The sequence below is a fragment of the Pan paniscus genome, chromosome 3 (assembly GCF_029289425.2).
Source record: "Pan paniscus chromosome 3, NHGRI_mPanPan1-v2.0_pri, whole genome shotgun sequence".
NCBI classification, from domain to species: Eukaryota; Metazoa; Chordata; class Mammalia; order Primates; family Hominidae; genus Pan; species Pan paniscus.
The window spans coordinates 85,049,439-85,064,585 of NC_073252.2; the positions used below are offsets into that span (position 1 = coordinate 85,049,439).

Consider the following 15,147-nt stretch of genomic DNA (forward strand, 5'->3'; position numbering starts at 1 on the left):
CATGATAGAATGAGCTTGAAGTGGAGCGTGGAGGAGCCCTACAATTTTTTTTTTGGTTTATTCAGTAATTGAAAAATGTGTTGATGGGTTCCTGTGTACTCAGTTCAACAATAAATGTTTCAAGCTGTGTGCAGGGGCTCACACCTGTAGTTCCAGCATTTTAGGAGGCCAAGGCAAGAGGATTGCTTGAGGCCAGGAGTTTGAGACCGACCTAGGCAACAAAGCAAGACCCCGTCTCTACAAAAATACTTAAAAATTAGCTGGGCATGATGGTGCATGCCTATAGTCCCAGCTACTCAGGAGGCTGAGGTGGGAAGATCCCTTGAGCCCAGAAGTTGGAGGCTGCAGCGAGCCATGATTGTGCCACTGCACTGGGTGATAGTGAGACCCTGTCTCAAAAAACAAAACAAGAATAAATGTTTCTTAATATTTTATTCTTTAGAGAAATAAATTGCATCTTGCCAGTTTCCTTAATATCCTGTTGTTCCCCACTGTTCTTATCAATACACAGACATTGCTTTTCCTTTCATTTTCCAAGTGTAAGCCTTTTCCTGTTGCTTTTTGCTGCTGGTTAGCAAGTCTAAATGCTGAGCATTTGTTCTGGCTGAAGCTGTGCTTGGTACATTGGCCCAGTTTCAAAGGTTTTTCTTATTGTATGTGGTGCAATTGGTTCTCTGGAATGTGTGCGTTAGAAGTTCAGTGACTGGGAGGGACTCTTCCTTTTGGAATGGTAAATCCTGTCCTGTGTTCCAAGCTGTTCTATAGAATGTACCTCATTCAGTTTGGTGTATGTTTGGGATTATCTGGTGCTTAAATTAAGTAACAGTATATTCACTTAGTACATTTGATCTGTTATGGGCTGTAGAAGTTAGTTGTTTCTTAAAACCAAATTTGCTCCTGAATAATTTGAGAGAAGAGGCGCCTTTTAAAATCACCTTGGGGACGTTTCAGCAGTTTCTTCTTGAGGCAAGATGAATTTGGGAATAATTTGTTTTTCTTGTTTTCTGTGTGGGACTTGAAAATTTGATGTTTTAATCAGTTTAGAGAATGTTCTTCATAACTGCCTGGTTTTTTTTAAATGTTATTATTAAATGGTTAACTTCAAAATGTATTTAAAACAACTATTGAGTCTCTGGATCTGTATGTAGAGTTAGATGTGCAAAATCTCACTCAACCAATATTCATATGACCTGATGGGTTAGTGCTGGGTAAATAGGATCAAGAGGGAAGGGGTGACTGACCTGCAGCCACGTGCATTCTTCCTTGGGATGGGTGCCGGGAGTCAGATGATGACGGAACAGATGAGTGAGTAGGCAGGATCATTTTAGATGGTGATTGAAAGGTGAAGTGCTGGAGAGCACCTCTGGTGGTGGGGACTGGCTGAGGAGACGATAGTTATAACCTGAGATATTAGTGGAGAGAGAGCGAGTCTTCCTCAGCTTTAGGCACAGAGCATGCAAACGGGGATTAGCAATGCACAGCTTGACCTGCTCCAGGCATGAAAAGGCAGCCAGTCTGGCTAGTATTCCAGGGAGGATAGGGGGAGGAAGGATGCTAGATCTCGGAAGTGTGCTGGGAATGGGGCCTTGTTGGCCAGGCTTCTGGATTTTAATTTTGAATGCTATAGCAAACCTGTGGAGGGCTTTCAGCAGTGGAAGGACCACTTAATTTGCCTTGCATTTAAAATTCTCTCTCTGGATCCTGTATTTTCTTGTGTTGTTCCCCATGATGTATTTATAGCAGCATGGAGAGATTTGTTTATTGTCCAAGTTTTCATCCTAGAGGTAGCTTTCTAAAATTATTCTGAATCTGTTGATTTAAAACTCAATGTGTATTTTCTCTAAGTGTTACCCAAACATAGTACCTTTTCTTTTACTGTAGAGCACTTGGGGTTTTATGACTAATTAATAAGTTTGGTAAACTGAAGAATAAAACATGTAACATTAACTGATTAACACGTGGTGTTAGCTGAGGCAACTCTCTTGGTCCATCTAAGAAAGGGTGTTGTCAGCCTGCCTTCTAGCTTTGATTCATTTGATGGGTAAAAGAATTTGGTAAAATCAGTCTTAGGTATCAGACAATGAGTCACATTTTGTCATTAGATAATAAATAGACTGGCAGAATTCAGCAGAATTCTGAATCGTTGGAAATTGAGTAATGCTTGAATATAATTATTTCAGTCAAAGATATGTATTAAGCATCGCATTTATTAAGCACTGTGCTGGGTAAGGAACCCTTGGAATAGTCTGTGCCCTTAAGGAGAAGCTCACAGTCTAATAAGGAAAATCTGTAGGCACACATATATAAAGTCTATCTAGTTTGGGTAAATAAAAACGTAGACAGCCTAGGTATCCCAGAAATGGAGGCAGGGATACTGAGGAAGACTTTTGAAAGGCAACAGTTAGAGACCAGGCAGGGAGAAGATCTGTGCTTCCCAGAGCCTCCCTGCTCCTTGTGCTTGAAGGGTAGAAAGTGAGGCAGAACGCAGGAAGGGTGCTCTTACCTGGGAGGGCTGAGGCTGGCAGAAGTACTGCTTGAAATACTCACCCAGGAGGCCTGGCACGGTGGCTCACATCTGTAATCCCAGCACTTTGGGAGGCCGAGGAGGGCAGATCACGAGGTCAGGAGATCGAGACCATCCTGGCTAACATGGTGAAACCCCATCTCTACTAAAAATAAAAAAAAATTAGCTGGGTGTGGTGGCGGGCACCTGTAGTCCCAGCTACTCAGGAGGCTGAGGCAGGAGAATGATGTGAACCCGGGAGGCGGAGCTTGCAATGAGCGGAGATCGCGCCACTGCACTCCAGCCTCGGCGACAGAGCAAGACTCCGTCCCAAGGGAAAAAAAAAATACTCAGGAGCTTTAGTCCTGTAGGCACCAGGGCTCCCAGAAAGGTTTTAGGTAGGTGAATAACAAGATCAGATTTATGATTTTTAGAAAAATCAGTGACGCAGCTTTGTGGAGATGGACAACCCAGAAAGAGGAGCCTCTCGGAGCCACATTCCAAGTGAGAAGTGAAGTCCATTTTATTTGAATGTTGGATGCTTCATAGATTTAATACCCAAAACATTTTTTAAAAGTTGGGGAATGAATTGAAGAAAGCATTAAGAAAAAGACTTTAAGCTTTCTTGTCTACATTCTTAGTTTGTAACTGTAGGATTTTTAATTTTCGTGGCTGTCATGAGAGACTTTCACCAGCCTCATTATTTTGCAGGTATGAGATGTGGTCCTTCAGGGTCAGTTGATAGTGTGACATGAGTGGCCTGGTAATGAGGCCAGCACTCTGGTTGATCCTAGTACAGACCAGAAGAGCAGGAGAAGAGCCAACACCTATCCACATTTCTGATTGGTGCCAAATGAGCAGTGCCAATGAGGCACTGTGCAGCTGTGCTCACCAGGGGCCTTTACAACTAAAGGGGAGACATAAATAACTAGTCAGGTGACAGACTTTATCTCAGGTTAAAAAAATTGGTTTATCTCTGTTGCCATTGTGAAGGGTAATTTCTGTATATCCCCTTGCTTGACTGCTGGTAAGCACTTGACATCAGTCTCAGGGACTGAATTTTCTGAAATTTGTCAGTAACATCAATATGCTGACATTGCATATAACATAAAGACATGTTTTATTAACCCCTAGCTGTAGATTGCCAGATTTTTGAGGTGAGAAGTGATTTTTTTTCACTGGTGTGGTTTGTGTAATTGTTCTATATATGTGCTGGCCTTGCTCACTCAGTACTAGTTTTTTATTTTTAAAATATGTTTGGAAGATGAGAGGCTTGGTGTGCTGCACATGGGAATACATTAGCTCCTCTGTCTCCTCTCCCCCCGTCATCCTACTTTTCTGTTGGAGCTATGTATGTCCAACCACACAGTTTTCCTTACTTTCCCTTAAAAACCAATTGATGAGGAAGACAAGTTCTTGTGTTTTTCTATCTGTGAGGTAAAAAGTACCTCTCAAAATAGACTTATGAGATGTATTAAGAGAAACAAAATGGGTTATATTAACTACCCCAGTTAAGAAACATCAGCTACTGGTGTTTGAATGTTAGAACATATTCTCTAATATGGCAGCAAGTATCTGCTTTTTTTCTCCCCCCCCGCCCCCCCGCCCTTTTTTTTTGAGACGGCTTCTTGCTCCATCGCTGAGGCTGGAGTGCAGGGTGTGACCTGGGCTCGCTGCAACCTCTGCCTCTCAGGCTCAAGTGATCCTCCCATCTCAGCTTCCCAAGTAGTTGGGACTAACAGGAGTGTGCCACCATGCCCAGCTAATTTGAGATTCTGCTTTACGCAGATGGATCTAAAATTACTTGCTAACAGTCTAAGACTGAGTTCAGAACCCAAAATCAGTTTTCAGAGCTTCTAATGATTAACACTCCAAAACACTGCAAAAATGATTAACACTCCAGTATTTCTTTATCCCCAATCTGATGTTGCTATAGTATATGAGGCTCTTTTAGTTTTTAATCAGAACTTTTATACAAATAATAGATGCTTTCTCATTGTGAAAAGAATTTAAAAACAACGTTAACAAAATGCTCCCCAAACCACATCACCACTTAACATTCTGCACCCTAATCCCATGCTGCTTGGTGGTAGGTTGTTTTTGTTTTGAGATGGAGTCTTGCTCTGTCACCCAGGCTGGAGTGCAGTGGCGCGTTCTCAGCTCACTGCAACCTCCACCTCCTGGGTTCAAGCAGTTCTCCTGAGTCAGCCTTCTGAGTAGCTGGGATTACAGGCACCCACCACCACACCCGGCCAATGTTATGTATTTTTAGTGGAGATGGGGTTTCACCATGTTCGCCAGGCTAGTCTTGAACTCCTGACCTCAAGTGATCTGCCCGCCTCGGCCTCCCAAAGTGCTGAGATTACAGGCATGAACCACTGCTCTCGGCCCTGCTTGGTAGGTTTTTGTGAAATGTATCCTTTCAGACCTTTGCTACATATTAATAGGCATACAGAAGTACCTGGCAAGTTCATTTTGAAAGGTAAATTAACATGTCTCTCCTTAGAATTGATGTGACTTTTTAGTCACGTTTGCCCAAGTGTAGAGTCGTTCTCAATTTAAAACTTGCAGGATGCATTTAAGATATGCAAAATATCTTACTGGCTCTGAGTCCTGGAGAGTGTTTATGATGGGTACCAAGAATGTAAATTTCACTGTCATGTATCACCCTCCCAGAGAATGGCAAGAAGTTATGTGGGCAGTGTTTTCAAGGTTGATTTAATTTTGCAAAATGGGGTCACATAAAACTTTAAAAATAAATACTATAATAAATTATAATAAGACTGAGCCTTCTGTGGCAAACAGGAGTGAGTAGCAGAGAGTGCTAATGCATTGAGATAATCCCCTGGGGGCTCTTCCAGGAAAACAACTGACATCGTGCTATTTTGTCATTGTACTTGGCTGATATTTTTAATATGAAATCAGATTGTAAGACTTTGTTTTAGGATTAAGTCTCTGATTACTTTCTTTACAAATTTTAAGAATATTATTCATGTTAGTTATTGGGAGTGAAAACCCTGGGACGATTTAGCTGAGTGATTTTTATTATGAGAAAGTCTCTTACAAATTCTTTCACATGGATGGAGAGACGAAAAAAATCTCCCTTCTTTGAAGCAACATTTTATCCTGCCTTCAGACATGGAGCCACTTTGATTTCTCATGTTTAAATTGTATTTGGAAGTCAAACTAGTATTGTGCTTGGAGGTATGTTGATGCTTTTTCATAAAGCCAGTGTGTGAAAAATGTTTCCCGCATGTTAGATGGTAGGAATAGGGGAATGTGGAAACAAAAGGCCAAAAGATGGACTTAGAAAGTTGAGATGTGGCTTTTAAAATAAAAAAGTCACTTACATGGTGTGGAAGAACCCTAGCATCCTGTCTTTTTGCCTCCCTGTTTGTGACAGATCTCTATCTCACCATCCTCTAAGCTGGGATTGCCGAACTTTTGTGTTTATTTGTTGCTCTATCCTTTGTATATTCAAATCAGAATGGCATAGTGCTTCTAAACAGTAATAAGACTTAATCCTTTCCAGAGTTAATGTACACTGTTGATTTTAGGATTTTCCCTTCCCTTCCTGCCAGATGTCTCCATCCTTATGAAGATAAATATATAGGAGAAATCACACTCTGTCATCCAAGAGAGAATTAAAAATTTAAACTCGAATTCTAGAGAGTTGGTGACATCTATCAGAGGAAGGCCTATGTGAAGTGACCAGTCAAGGGTGATAAATGGGTAGTCAGCTGTGCACAGCCAGCCCTGTGGGCCGTGAGTTGCCATGGAAGCACCGAATGGCATTCAGCAGTCCCGCATGACTAACCTAGTTTAGCAGCAGGGCCCATGGGCTCCAGCCTGGGAGAAGGTGCTTACAGCCAGATGATACCAGAGCCAACACACTGCCCCACGTCTCATGCCCAACTTGGGCCTTTCTGTTACTATCTTTTCCTCATCCACATATGCTATTTCCTTTTTTAGTGTGAAGGAAAGAGAAAAAGGAATCACTCTCACTAATCCTTACAGAGTTGTGATTTCTTACATTTTACCACAATATTTTAAACACATCCATCCCTACCCCCAAGCAGCATTTGAAAAGTCAGAGTAAATGTGCCCTGACAGGCCCCAGCATGGGGTTGACTAAATGACTGTATTGAGGGGCTGAACAGGCAGCTCTGAATTCCTCAGGATTTTCACCACCTTTCTGAAAGTGAGAGCATTCTGGCACGTTTTAGCTTTCCAAAGCTTCATTCAAGCTCTTGTGCTGAGTTAGTGGATTCGGTCAGTGAAACATCTGTGGCACAGTCCCCCTTTCATGGCTTGAGTGTTTATGTTCTGCAGGTGAGTTTTCACATGTGACTGATCTTACCAGGCACTGGACACTGAAGCCTGTGGTTCTCCCCATTTCTAGTTCACTTAACTAAAATACAAATGTGGAGGAGGTGGCTTGATGAATTCTGTAGAGATCTTTTGATACATCAGGTTGAACCTCAAAGATGGTGGACAGTAGTATATGATCTGAAGGCAAGAACTTGGCTACTGAAAGGAGAATTATTTCCCTATTTAAATAGATTTTTGCAGACTTCCAGTAGAACTCATGGTGTCTGTGGAGTGGTCAGACTTTGCATCCTCCTTCCCAGGGGCACATCAGAGGCTCTGAAACAAGAATTGTAACACAGTTTTTATATTTATTTATTATATTTATTTTTGAGACGGAGTCTCGCTCTGTAGCCCAGGTTGAAGTGCAGTGGCGCGATCTCGGCTCACTGCAGCCAAGATCTAGCAATTCTCCTGCCTCAGCCTCCCAAGTAGCTGGGATTACAAGCATGTGTCACTACGCCCGGCTAATTTTTGTATTTTTAGTAGAGACAGGGTTTCGCCATGTGGGCCAGGCTGGTCTCAAACCCCTGACGACCTCAGGTGATCCTCCCACCTCGGCCTCCCAAAGTGCTGGGATTACAGATGTGAGCCACTGTGACCGGCCCACAGTTTTTATAACTGAAAGAGCAGCTTCATGCCATTGGCCATCCTTCTCTCAAAGGGGTCCTCTGTTAGGTCTTTCCTCAAGGACAGGCCTGTGTGGATCAGTTTAACCAAACATCAATTTTGTGGCTCTGAGATGACCCTGCTGGTGGAGATAATACTAAATTGTTGATGTGTACCTTTTTGAGACTAAGGAAATATGAGTGGTTATAAGTTAGCACACTTTAGCACACCTTCTTTGTCTTCACTGCTCTATTTAACGCAGCCTGACAGCTTTGCTAGCAGAACTGTGGCTGAGAGTATAAGCTTTCTTGCCAGGCATTGGTGAATGTTCAGGTCTACCATTTGTGAGCAAGTCAATCCCCTCACCTTTTTTTTTTTTTTTTTTTAATTGAGACAGACTTTCACACTTGTTGCCCAGGCTGGAGTACAGTGGCGCAATCTCGGCTCACAGCAACAACCTCTGCCTTCCAGGTTCAAACAGTTCTCCTGCCTCAGCCTCCGTAGTAGCTGGGATTACAGGCGCCTGCCACCACACCCAGCTAATTTTTTGGATTTTTAGTAGAGACATAGGGTTTCACTATGTTGGCCAGGCTGGTCTCAAACTCCCAACCTCAGGTGATCCACCCTCCTCAGCCCCCCAAAGTGCTGGGATTACAGGCGTGAGCCACCATGCCCTGCTTTTTTTTTTTTTTTTTTTTTTTTTTTTGAGATGGAGTCTTGCTTTGTTACCTAGGCTGGAGTGCAGTGGCACGATCTCGGCTCAGTGCAACCTCTACCTCCCGGGTTCAAGTGATTCTCCTGCCTCAGCCTCCTGAGTAGCTGGGATTACAGGTGTGCGCCACCACGCCCAGCTAATATTTTGTATTTTTAGTAGCCACAGGGTTTCACCACGTTGGCCAAGCTGGTCTCGAACTCCTGACCTCAAGTGATCCGCCCACCTTGGCCTCCCAAATTGCTGAGATTACAGGCGTGAGCCACCCCACCTGGCCGCAAGTCAATCTCTGAGCTAGCTTTCGTTCAGTTGGAAAATGGGGTTAATAATCCCACTCTCACAGGGTTGTTGTGAAAATTAAATAGAAAACTGATGTGATAGTGCCAAAATCAGTGTTGACTAACATGTTAAGTGATGTCATTCCTTGGCCAGGCTGCTGCTGCTGTTATCATTGCTTTTGTATTTTGGTGAGCCCCAAAAAGGATGTGCTGTCTTTCACCCCTGGAGATCCCTTGGAAACTTGTTCAACATACAAGCCTTGGGGCCCATGTCAGGCCTACTGCCTTAGAAACTCTGTAGGTCTCTGTGATCTGTGTTTTGACAAACCCTCCAGCTGGCTGACTCAGGTTTGAGAACCTCTTAGCTAATGCAAAGTACCATCTAAAATCAGCTAAGGAGAACTTGTAACTCACTATATTCTATTCGGAACAGTGGGAAAGAATGGCCAGGCTGATGTTGGGATACATTTTTCCTTAACACAGGACTGGAAAAAAAAAAAAAAACCTTTATTAAAGTGACAGTTAACTTACAGTTATTGAAAGGTGATTATTGACAGCTGGGCGTGGTGGCTCATGCCTGTAATCTCAACACTTTAGGAGACTGAGGTGGGTGGATCACTTGAGGTCAGGAGTTTGAGACCTGTGTGGCCAACTTGGTGAAACCCTGTCTCTACTAAAAATACAAAAATTAGCCAGGCGTGGTGTCGGGTGCATCTAATGCTATCTACTCGGGAGGCTGAGACAGGAGAATCACTTGAACCCAGGAGGCAGAGGTTGCAGTGAGCTGAGATCACTGCACTCCAGCCTGGGCGACAGAGCGAGACTCCATCTGGAAAAAAAAAAAAAAGTTGCTACAGAGTTTGTGAATCATGTAGGGCATTTGCCGCCTCCTAAAATTCCCTCATTAAAAAATTTTCCCATCTGCCCCTTCCTTGCTTACACCTTGGTTTAAACAGTGATGTGTATAGGCTCAACAAAGGTTTACTCATGGTATGAATAGTGGGTTTATTTTTAAAATTTCATATTCCTTTATCTCAAAATGGAACCAAGAAAAAGAAAATATTCACAAAAGATTTGCCTGGGAGCTTTTAACAGATCATTCCCTAAGCCATTGCAAATTTGCAACAAGAAACCAGAAAGCTATTTAATGTGACTGGCAAAACAATTTAGTTGCAAGGAGAAAGGAGGCAACCCAGAGCAGGGGCTCAAAGCCTACCTCTACTCTCTGAACTTCCTGCCTCTTCAGTCTTCCTCTGCCCTGCCCAGGAGCTTTTGTGAGTTCCACCCAAGAGGGAGTTGTTGGACAGTGTGGGGAGAGCAAGTGTCTTTCACAAAGCCTGGACCTCATAAAACTCATCCTACCAGTGATATCCATGATGTCTTTTTTCACCTCACTACTTATAGGGCTTTTAGTTGAAGGGTGATGGTGAATCATAAAAAGAAAATTTGTCTCAAAATAGGTGTAGAATTACATGTCTGCCGATAAAATCTTAACGTGGGTTTAAAAAAATTTTTTTGACACTAATGAAGTAAAACCTTAATTAACTAGAATCCTTAATTTAATAGGATTTCCTCCCTGTGGGAGACTTCTTGATTTTAGAATCACATAGTAATAAACCAGTGTTAGGAATTCTGTGAAAGAATGGCTTAATTGTGTTCTTCTGGTTATTTCTGTGGCAATTTTCAATATTTTGGAATGAAAATCTGGAAGTATGGGAGAAACCCAACTGATGCTGAAATAAGGCTAATACAAGGCTGAGTTGATTGATTTAAAAATATTTTAGTAATGTAACTTCGTTAAAGGAAAATTGAGTGTGTGGAATTGATGAGAAAATTGAGGACTCTGAGCAGCCTGTTAGTTGAGGTGTAACTGTTCACACCCTCCCTTTTGGATCCTGGACTGAGAATTGCCATTTGGAGTTCCCTTCTCTGAGACAAAGGTAGCATTTATTTAGAAGGGGCGGAGCTCTGCCCTGTGAAGCGGAGCCTAAGGCTGTGAACACTGACTGGCTATAGGGGCTCTGCTGTTGTAAGTGGCATATCAGAGAGGGGAGAACTCCCTTAGTGGTGAGAATAGCCAAGCAGACAAGCACATGCCCATGGTAAGCTTTCCCCACCCACTCACCCATAGGCCTGTCTTGACTGCTGCAAGGTGCATGCACTGGATAGTTTGGGAGAATAGAAGCTTAGATGCTCAGAGGATGGTTGCCTGCTTAGCTCCTCCCTGCAAAAACTGGCTCAAAGTGGCTATAAAACAAGTTTGAAGGAAAAAGTGATTTCCTAATCAGCCTGCTTACTTGGCTTCTATGGTTATATGCTAATGGCATATGATCTTTTGAACCAACAAGAGGAATTACCAAAATGATAAAATAATTGAAGGAATTGAGTGTCATCAAGTCCAGTGTGCTACTGCCAACCGGAAGTAAGTTTAACTTTCTGAAACAGGTGAGACTCAGACTTCATTACAGAAGATTCCACGACCAGTTTCTGGTTCAGCAGCTTCTTCTTTTCAATATTTTGACTGGCATAAATTATTAACTTTGTGGTTTTAAGAGTTCTTTTAAAATCTGATATTGCAATATCCATCATCTAGGAAAAGTTTTTGATACACACAGGTCTAAGAAGATAATTTTTTCTTTCTTTCTTTCTTTTTTTTTTTTTTTGAGACGGAGTCTCGCGCTGTTGCCCCGGCTGGAGTACAGTGGTGCGATCTCAGCTCACTGCAGCCTCCGCCTCCTGGGTTCAAGCAATTCTCCTGCCTCAGCCCCCAGAGTAGCTGGCACTACAGGCGCCTGCAACCACACCTAGCTAATTTTTGTATTTTTAGTAGAGATAGGGTTTCACCATGTTGGCCAGGATGGTCTCGATCTCTTGACCTCGTGATCCACCTGCCTTGGCCTCCCAAAGTGCTGGGATTACAGGTGTGAGCCACTGCGCCTGGCCTAAGGAGATAATTATTTACCACATTGTAGTGAATTCAGTCAGGCAGCTAATTTCTCTCCATGCATCCTACTCCCATAGATTAAAAGGCTATAGAAATACTAGATTACTTTTTAGATGATTTTTAAAAATAATTTTTGCATGTGTCTTCCAGAGTTAAATCTTTTTTAAATAGTTGTAAGTTTGTAAAAATATGTAACTGTAGTGGCTGTTTTTTAATCTAAAAGTATTTAATGATTAGCTTCTATGCAGAGTACCATGCTTTAGCACCAAGAGAGGTGCTAAATTTGCGAGGTTCGTTTCTGATGGAGTTCACATGCTAGGGGAGAAGGGAGGAGGAGAGAGAACTAATTGATGTGTTAGGTAAGCACATACTTGGTGGATTTGAGGAAGCCTTTAGAGTGAGTGACATTTGAATCATTCCAGAGATTTGCCAGAAGCTGAAAATTAAGGATGGGGGTGTGTGGTGGAGAGAGAAGCAGTGGAAATCTGTGGCTGGAATGAAAGCATCAAAGTCTAGGATATCACTGAGGAATGGGGAGTAGTCAGGTGTGACTGGAATGTAGAGGTTGTTTGTAAGAGAGTCATACTTCCTAGGGAAGCTGGCTCTGGAAGAATTGGTTATCTTTCAGTAAAGAGAGCCTGGTGGAAATTAGAGCAAGAGGCTGCCTTACAGGGTATGCTCAGGGGATGGACGTGACTGACTGACTGTCAAGTAGAATGCATGTGGCAGGCCTGCAAGGAGACAGTAGATAATTTCTAGAGAGTAGATCTGCGTCAGATTATGGGGGAATTTTAATGCCAAAGCAAGAATTTAGAGTTTATTCTGCAGTAGTAAAGAGCCATCAAATGCTTTTAAAATATGGATCGTGACATGAGAACCAGGGCCTTAAATCAGGTTTCTTTTCATGAGAAGGCTGAATTAAAGGGATAAGATGTGGGGGAGGCAGGGAGACCAGTAGGCTTTTGTCAAAGGAAATAAGAGAAGTCAGAAGAGGGCAAAGAGGCCAGGAAAGGGGGTGGGGAAGGGCGTCTGACATCAGGGCTAGAATTTCCGAAGGTACCGACCGACAGCCTTAACTAGACAATCAAATATTTTCCTGTTTGTTCAAATGGCATTGGGAGAAAACATTCAGTAGATTCCCTAGGAGCAAGTCTATGAAGACAGAAGTCATTTTATAGTTCTTATTTCACTTTTTAATCATACATTGCATGTGAGGGCTGGGAAGTGACCCTTGGTGCTGACAATGAGGCAGGTCCACTTTTGGTTTATGTGTTGGCTAAAACTGCACTACTTTTGGTCTCCATCTCTGATTTGTTTCTCGTTGAATGCCGTTTAACCCCTTTAGTGCCAGGGCTGATGATTTAGGATACATTTTTATGTGTTTTAAGTAGGGCAGTCAGATTATAAAGCGTTCTCCGTCGGTAGAGCTGACATCTATAATTGGATTTTCTCATCCTTGACGTTTGAAATGAGAAATAAAAATCATTTTTTGTGGGGTTTACATGCCAAGACACTCCCAGTAGAGTAGGCTGAGAAAGTAAATGCTGTTTTGGGTGCCTGGTAATCTTTTAATTATGAAATAAGCCTTTTGATTTTAATCTTTCAAAATGTACGCTACTGATCCAGGAAAACGGCCTTTCTAAAGTTCACATCCTGCTGACTCCTGCAGATGAAAAGCTTCCACCTCTACCCCATATTTTGCAAGCTGAAAATAAAAATATCATTAATCTTGTCTCAGTTCCACTGCTGCCTGTAAAAGGCTGTTCAGTTTGGAACCAGTCCTGAGCCATGATGGAGACCATGGCCCAGAGTGAATGCTTGGGTTTTGGGAGCCAGGACCCCAGGCTGGAGGGTCACAGCCAAGTGACTGAGGCCTCACCCTAAGGCTGGGTTAAGGAACTTAGGCTTTCTTTAAATCACAGCCGTCATCACTGCTTCTTCCCAGACCTGTCCTCACCTCCCTTCTCACATGTAAGTATGCCTGACAAAACTTGGAGACTGATAAATTTTATTGTTTTCATTCTTTTGTGGCATCTGAAACAGTTTGTACAATGACGACAGAAACCTGCTTCGAATTAGAGAGAAGGAAAGACGCAACCAGGAAGCCCACCAAGAGAAAGAGGCATTTCCTGAAAAGATTCCCCTTTTTGGAGAGCCCTACAAGGTATTTACTGAACACTAGACATTGAAGTCCTGATTTATCACAATATTGAACCCTATGATGAAACAATTCAGTATAATTGAGTTCGAACAAGGGTCACAGCTGTGAAAATAAGATAACTTACTCTAACTTATTCTAGAGATTTTTGAAAACAAAGTATGAAAATTCTCTGAACGTTGTTAGAATTACCAAAGTTTGTGGTTTTCTTTTGTAATGCTAGTCTCCTACAGTTAGTAATATGTATCCATGATAGTCTTCTCAACAGGGGAATTGAGTTAAAATGGCACATTAAATTCTACATGTCGTACATTAAGTTCGGAGTTTTTTCCTTAATAGTATTATATAACGTGGTTTGTTAAATGGTAGTTTTCCTTAGTTTTTTTTCATTCTCAAATTCTCCTTTTTTTTCAGACAGCAAAAGGTGATGAGCTGTCTAGTCGAATACAGAACATGTTGGGAAACTACGAAGAAGTGAAGGAGTTCCTTAGTACTAAGTCTCACACTCATCGCTTGGATGCTTCTGAAAATAGGTTGGGAAAGCCGAAATATCCTTTAATTCCTGACAAAGGGAGCAGCATTCCATCCAGCTCCTTCCACACTAGTGTCCACCACCAGTCCATTCACACTCCTGCGTCTGGACCACTTTCTGTTGGCAACATTAGCCACAATCCAAAGATGGCGCAGCCAAGAACTGAACCAATGCCAAGTCTCCATGCCAAAAGCTGCGGCCCACCGGACAGCCAGCACCTGACCCAGGATCGCCTTGGTCAGGAGGGGTTCGGCTCTAGTCATCACAAGAAAGGTGACCGAAGAGCTGACGGAGACCACTGTGCTTCGGTGACAGATTCGGCTCCAGGGAGGGAGCTTTCTCCCTTAATCTCCTCTTTGCCTTCCCCAGTTCCCCCTTTGTCACCTATACATTCCAACCAGCAAACTCTTCCCCGGATGCAAGGAAGCAGCAAGGTTCATGGCAGCAGCAATAACAGTAAAGGCTATTGCCCAGCCAAATCTCCCAAGGACCTAGCAGTGAAAGTCCATGATAAAGAGACCCCTCAAGACAGTTTGGTGGCCCCTGCCCAGCCGCCTTCTCAGACATTTCCACCTCCCTCCCTCCCCTCAAAAAGTGTTGCAGTGCAGCAGAAGCCCACGGCTTATGTCCGGCCCATGGATGGTCAAGATCAGGCCCCTAGTGAATCCCCTGAACTGAAACCACTGCCGGAGGACTATCGACAGCAGACCTTTGAAAAAACAGACTTGAAAGTGCCTGCCAAAGCCAAGCTCACCAAACTGAAGATGCCTTCTCAGTCAGTTGAGGTGTGTGGAATTTCTTATCTTGGGGAATTCCAATTCGAAGACGGATTTGAGATGAAAATGTCTGGAGGATGTGGGGCAAGGTGGGGAGGTTAGTCCATGGCTTTTGGGTAGGGGGAATTCTTTTTGGCTTTAGGATCTTGTTAATAACCCGCAAAAAACCCAGATCTGAGATGGACGACTGATTATAGATATTGAAATGCAGTTTGCAGAAAGGTTTAGAGAACCTTTTTATTGAGCCAAAATTTATATACAGTAAAA

At 42.8% G+C, this 15,147-nt stretch overlaps 1 protein-coding gene across 19 annotated transcripts in view; it reads left to right on the top strand.

Annotated features, from left to right (window-relative positions):
* AFF1 (ALF transcription elongation factor 1) overlaps positions 1 to 15,147 on the top strand; it is a 257,647-nt gene that overhangs the window by 138,609 nt on the left and 103,891 nt on the right. For 18 of the 19 annotated variants that reach the window (XR_008625173.2, XM_034958884.3, XM_055111597.2 and 15 more), the window contains 2 exons: positions 13,458 to 13,578; positions 13,987 to 14,889. The exons of the other annotated variant lie outside the window; for it this stretch is intronic. Coding sequence is in view for 17 of the 18 variants with exons in the window: in XM_034958884.3 (XP_034814775.1) it covers positions 13,458 to 13,578; positions 13,987 to 14,889 (1,024 nt within the window). In the remaining variant the exon portion in view is untranslated. The remainder of the gene's footprint in view (positions 1 to 13,457; positions 13,579 to 13,986; positions 14,890 to 15,147) is intronic. 19 annotated transcript variants of the gene reach the window in all.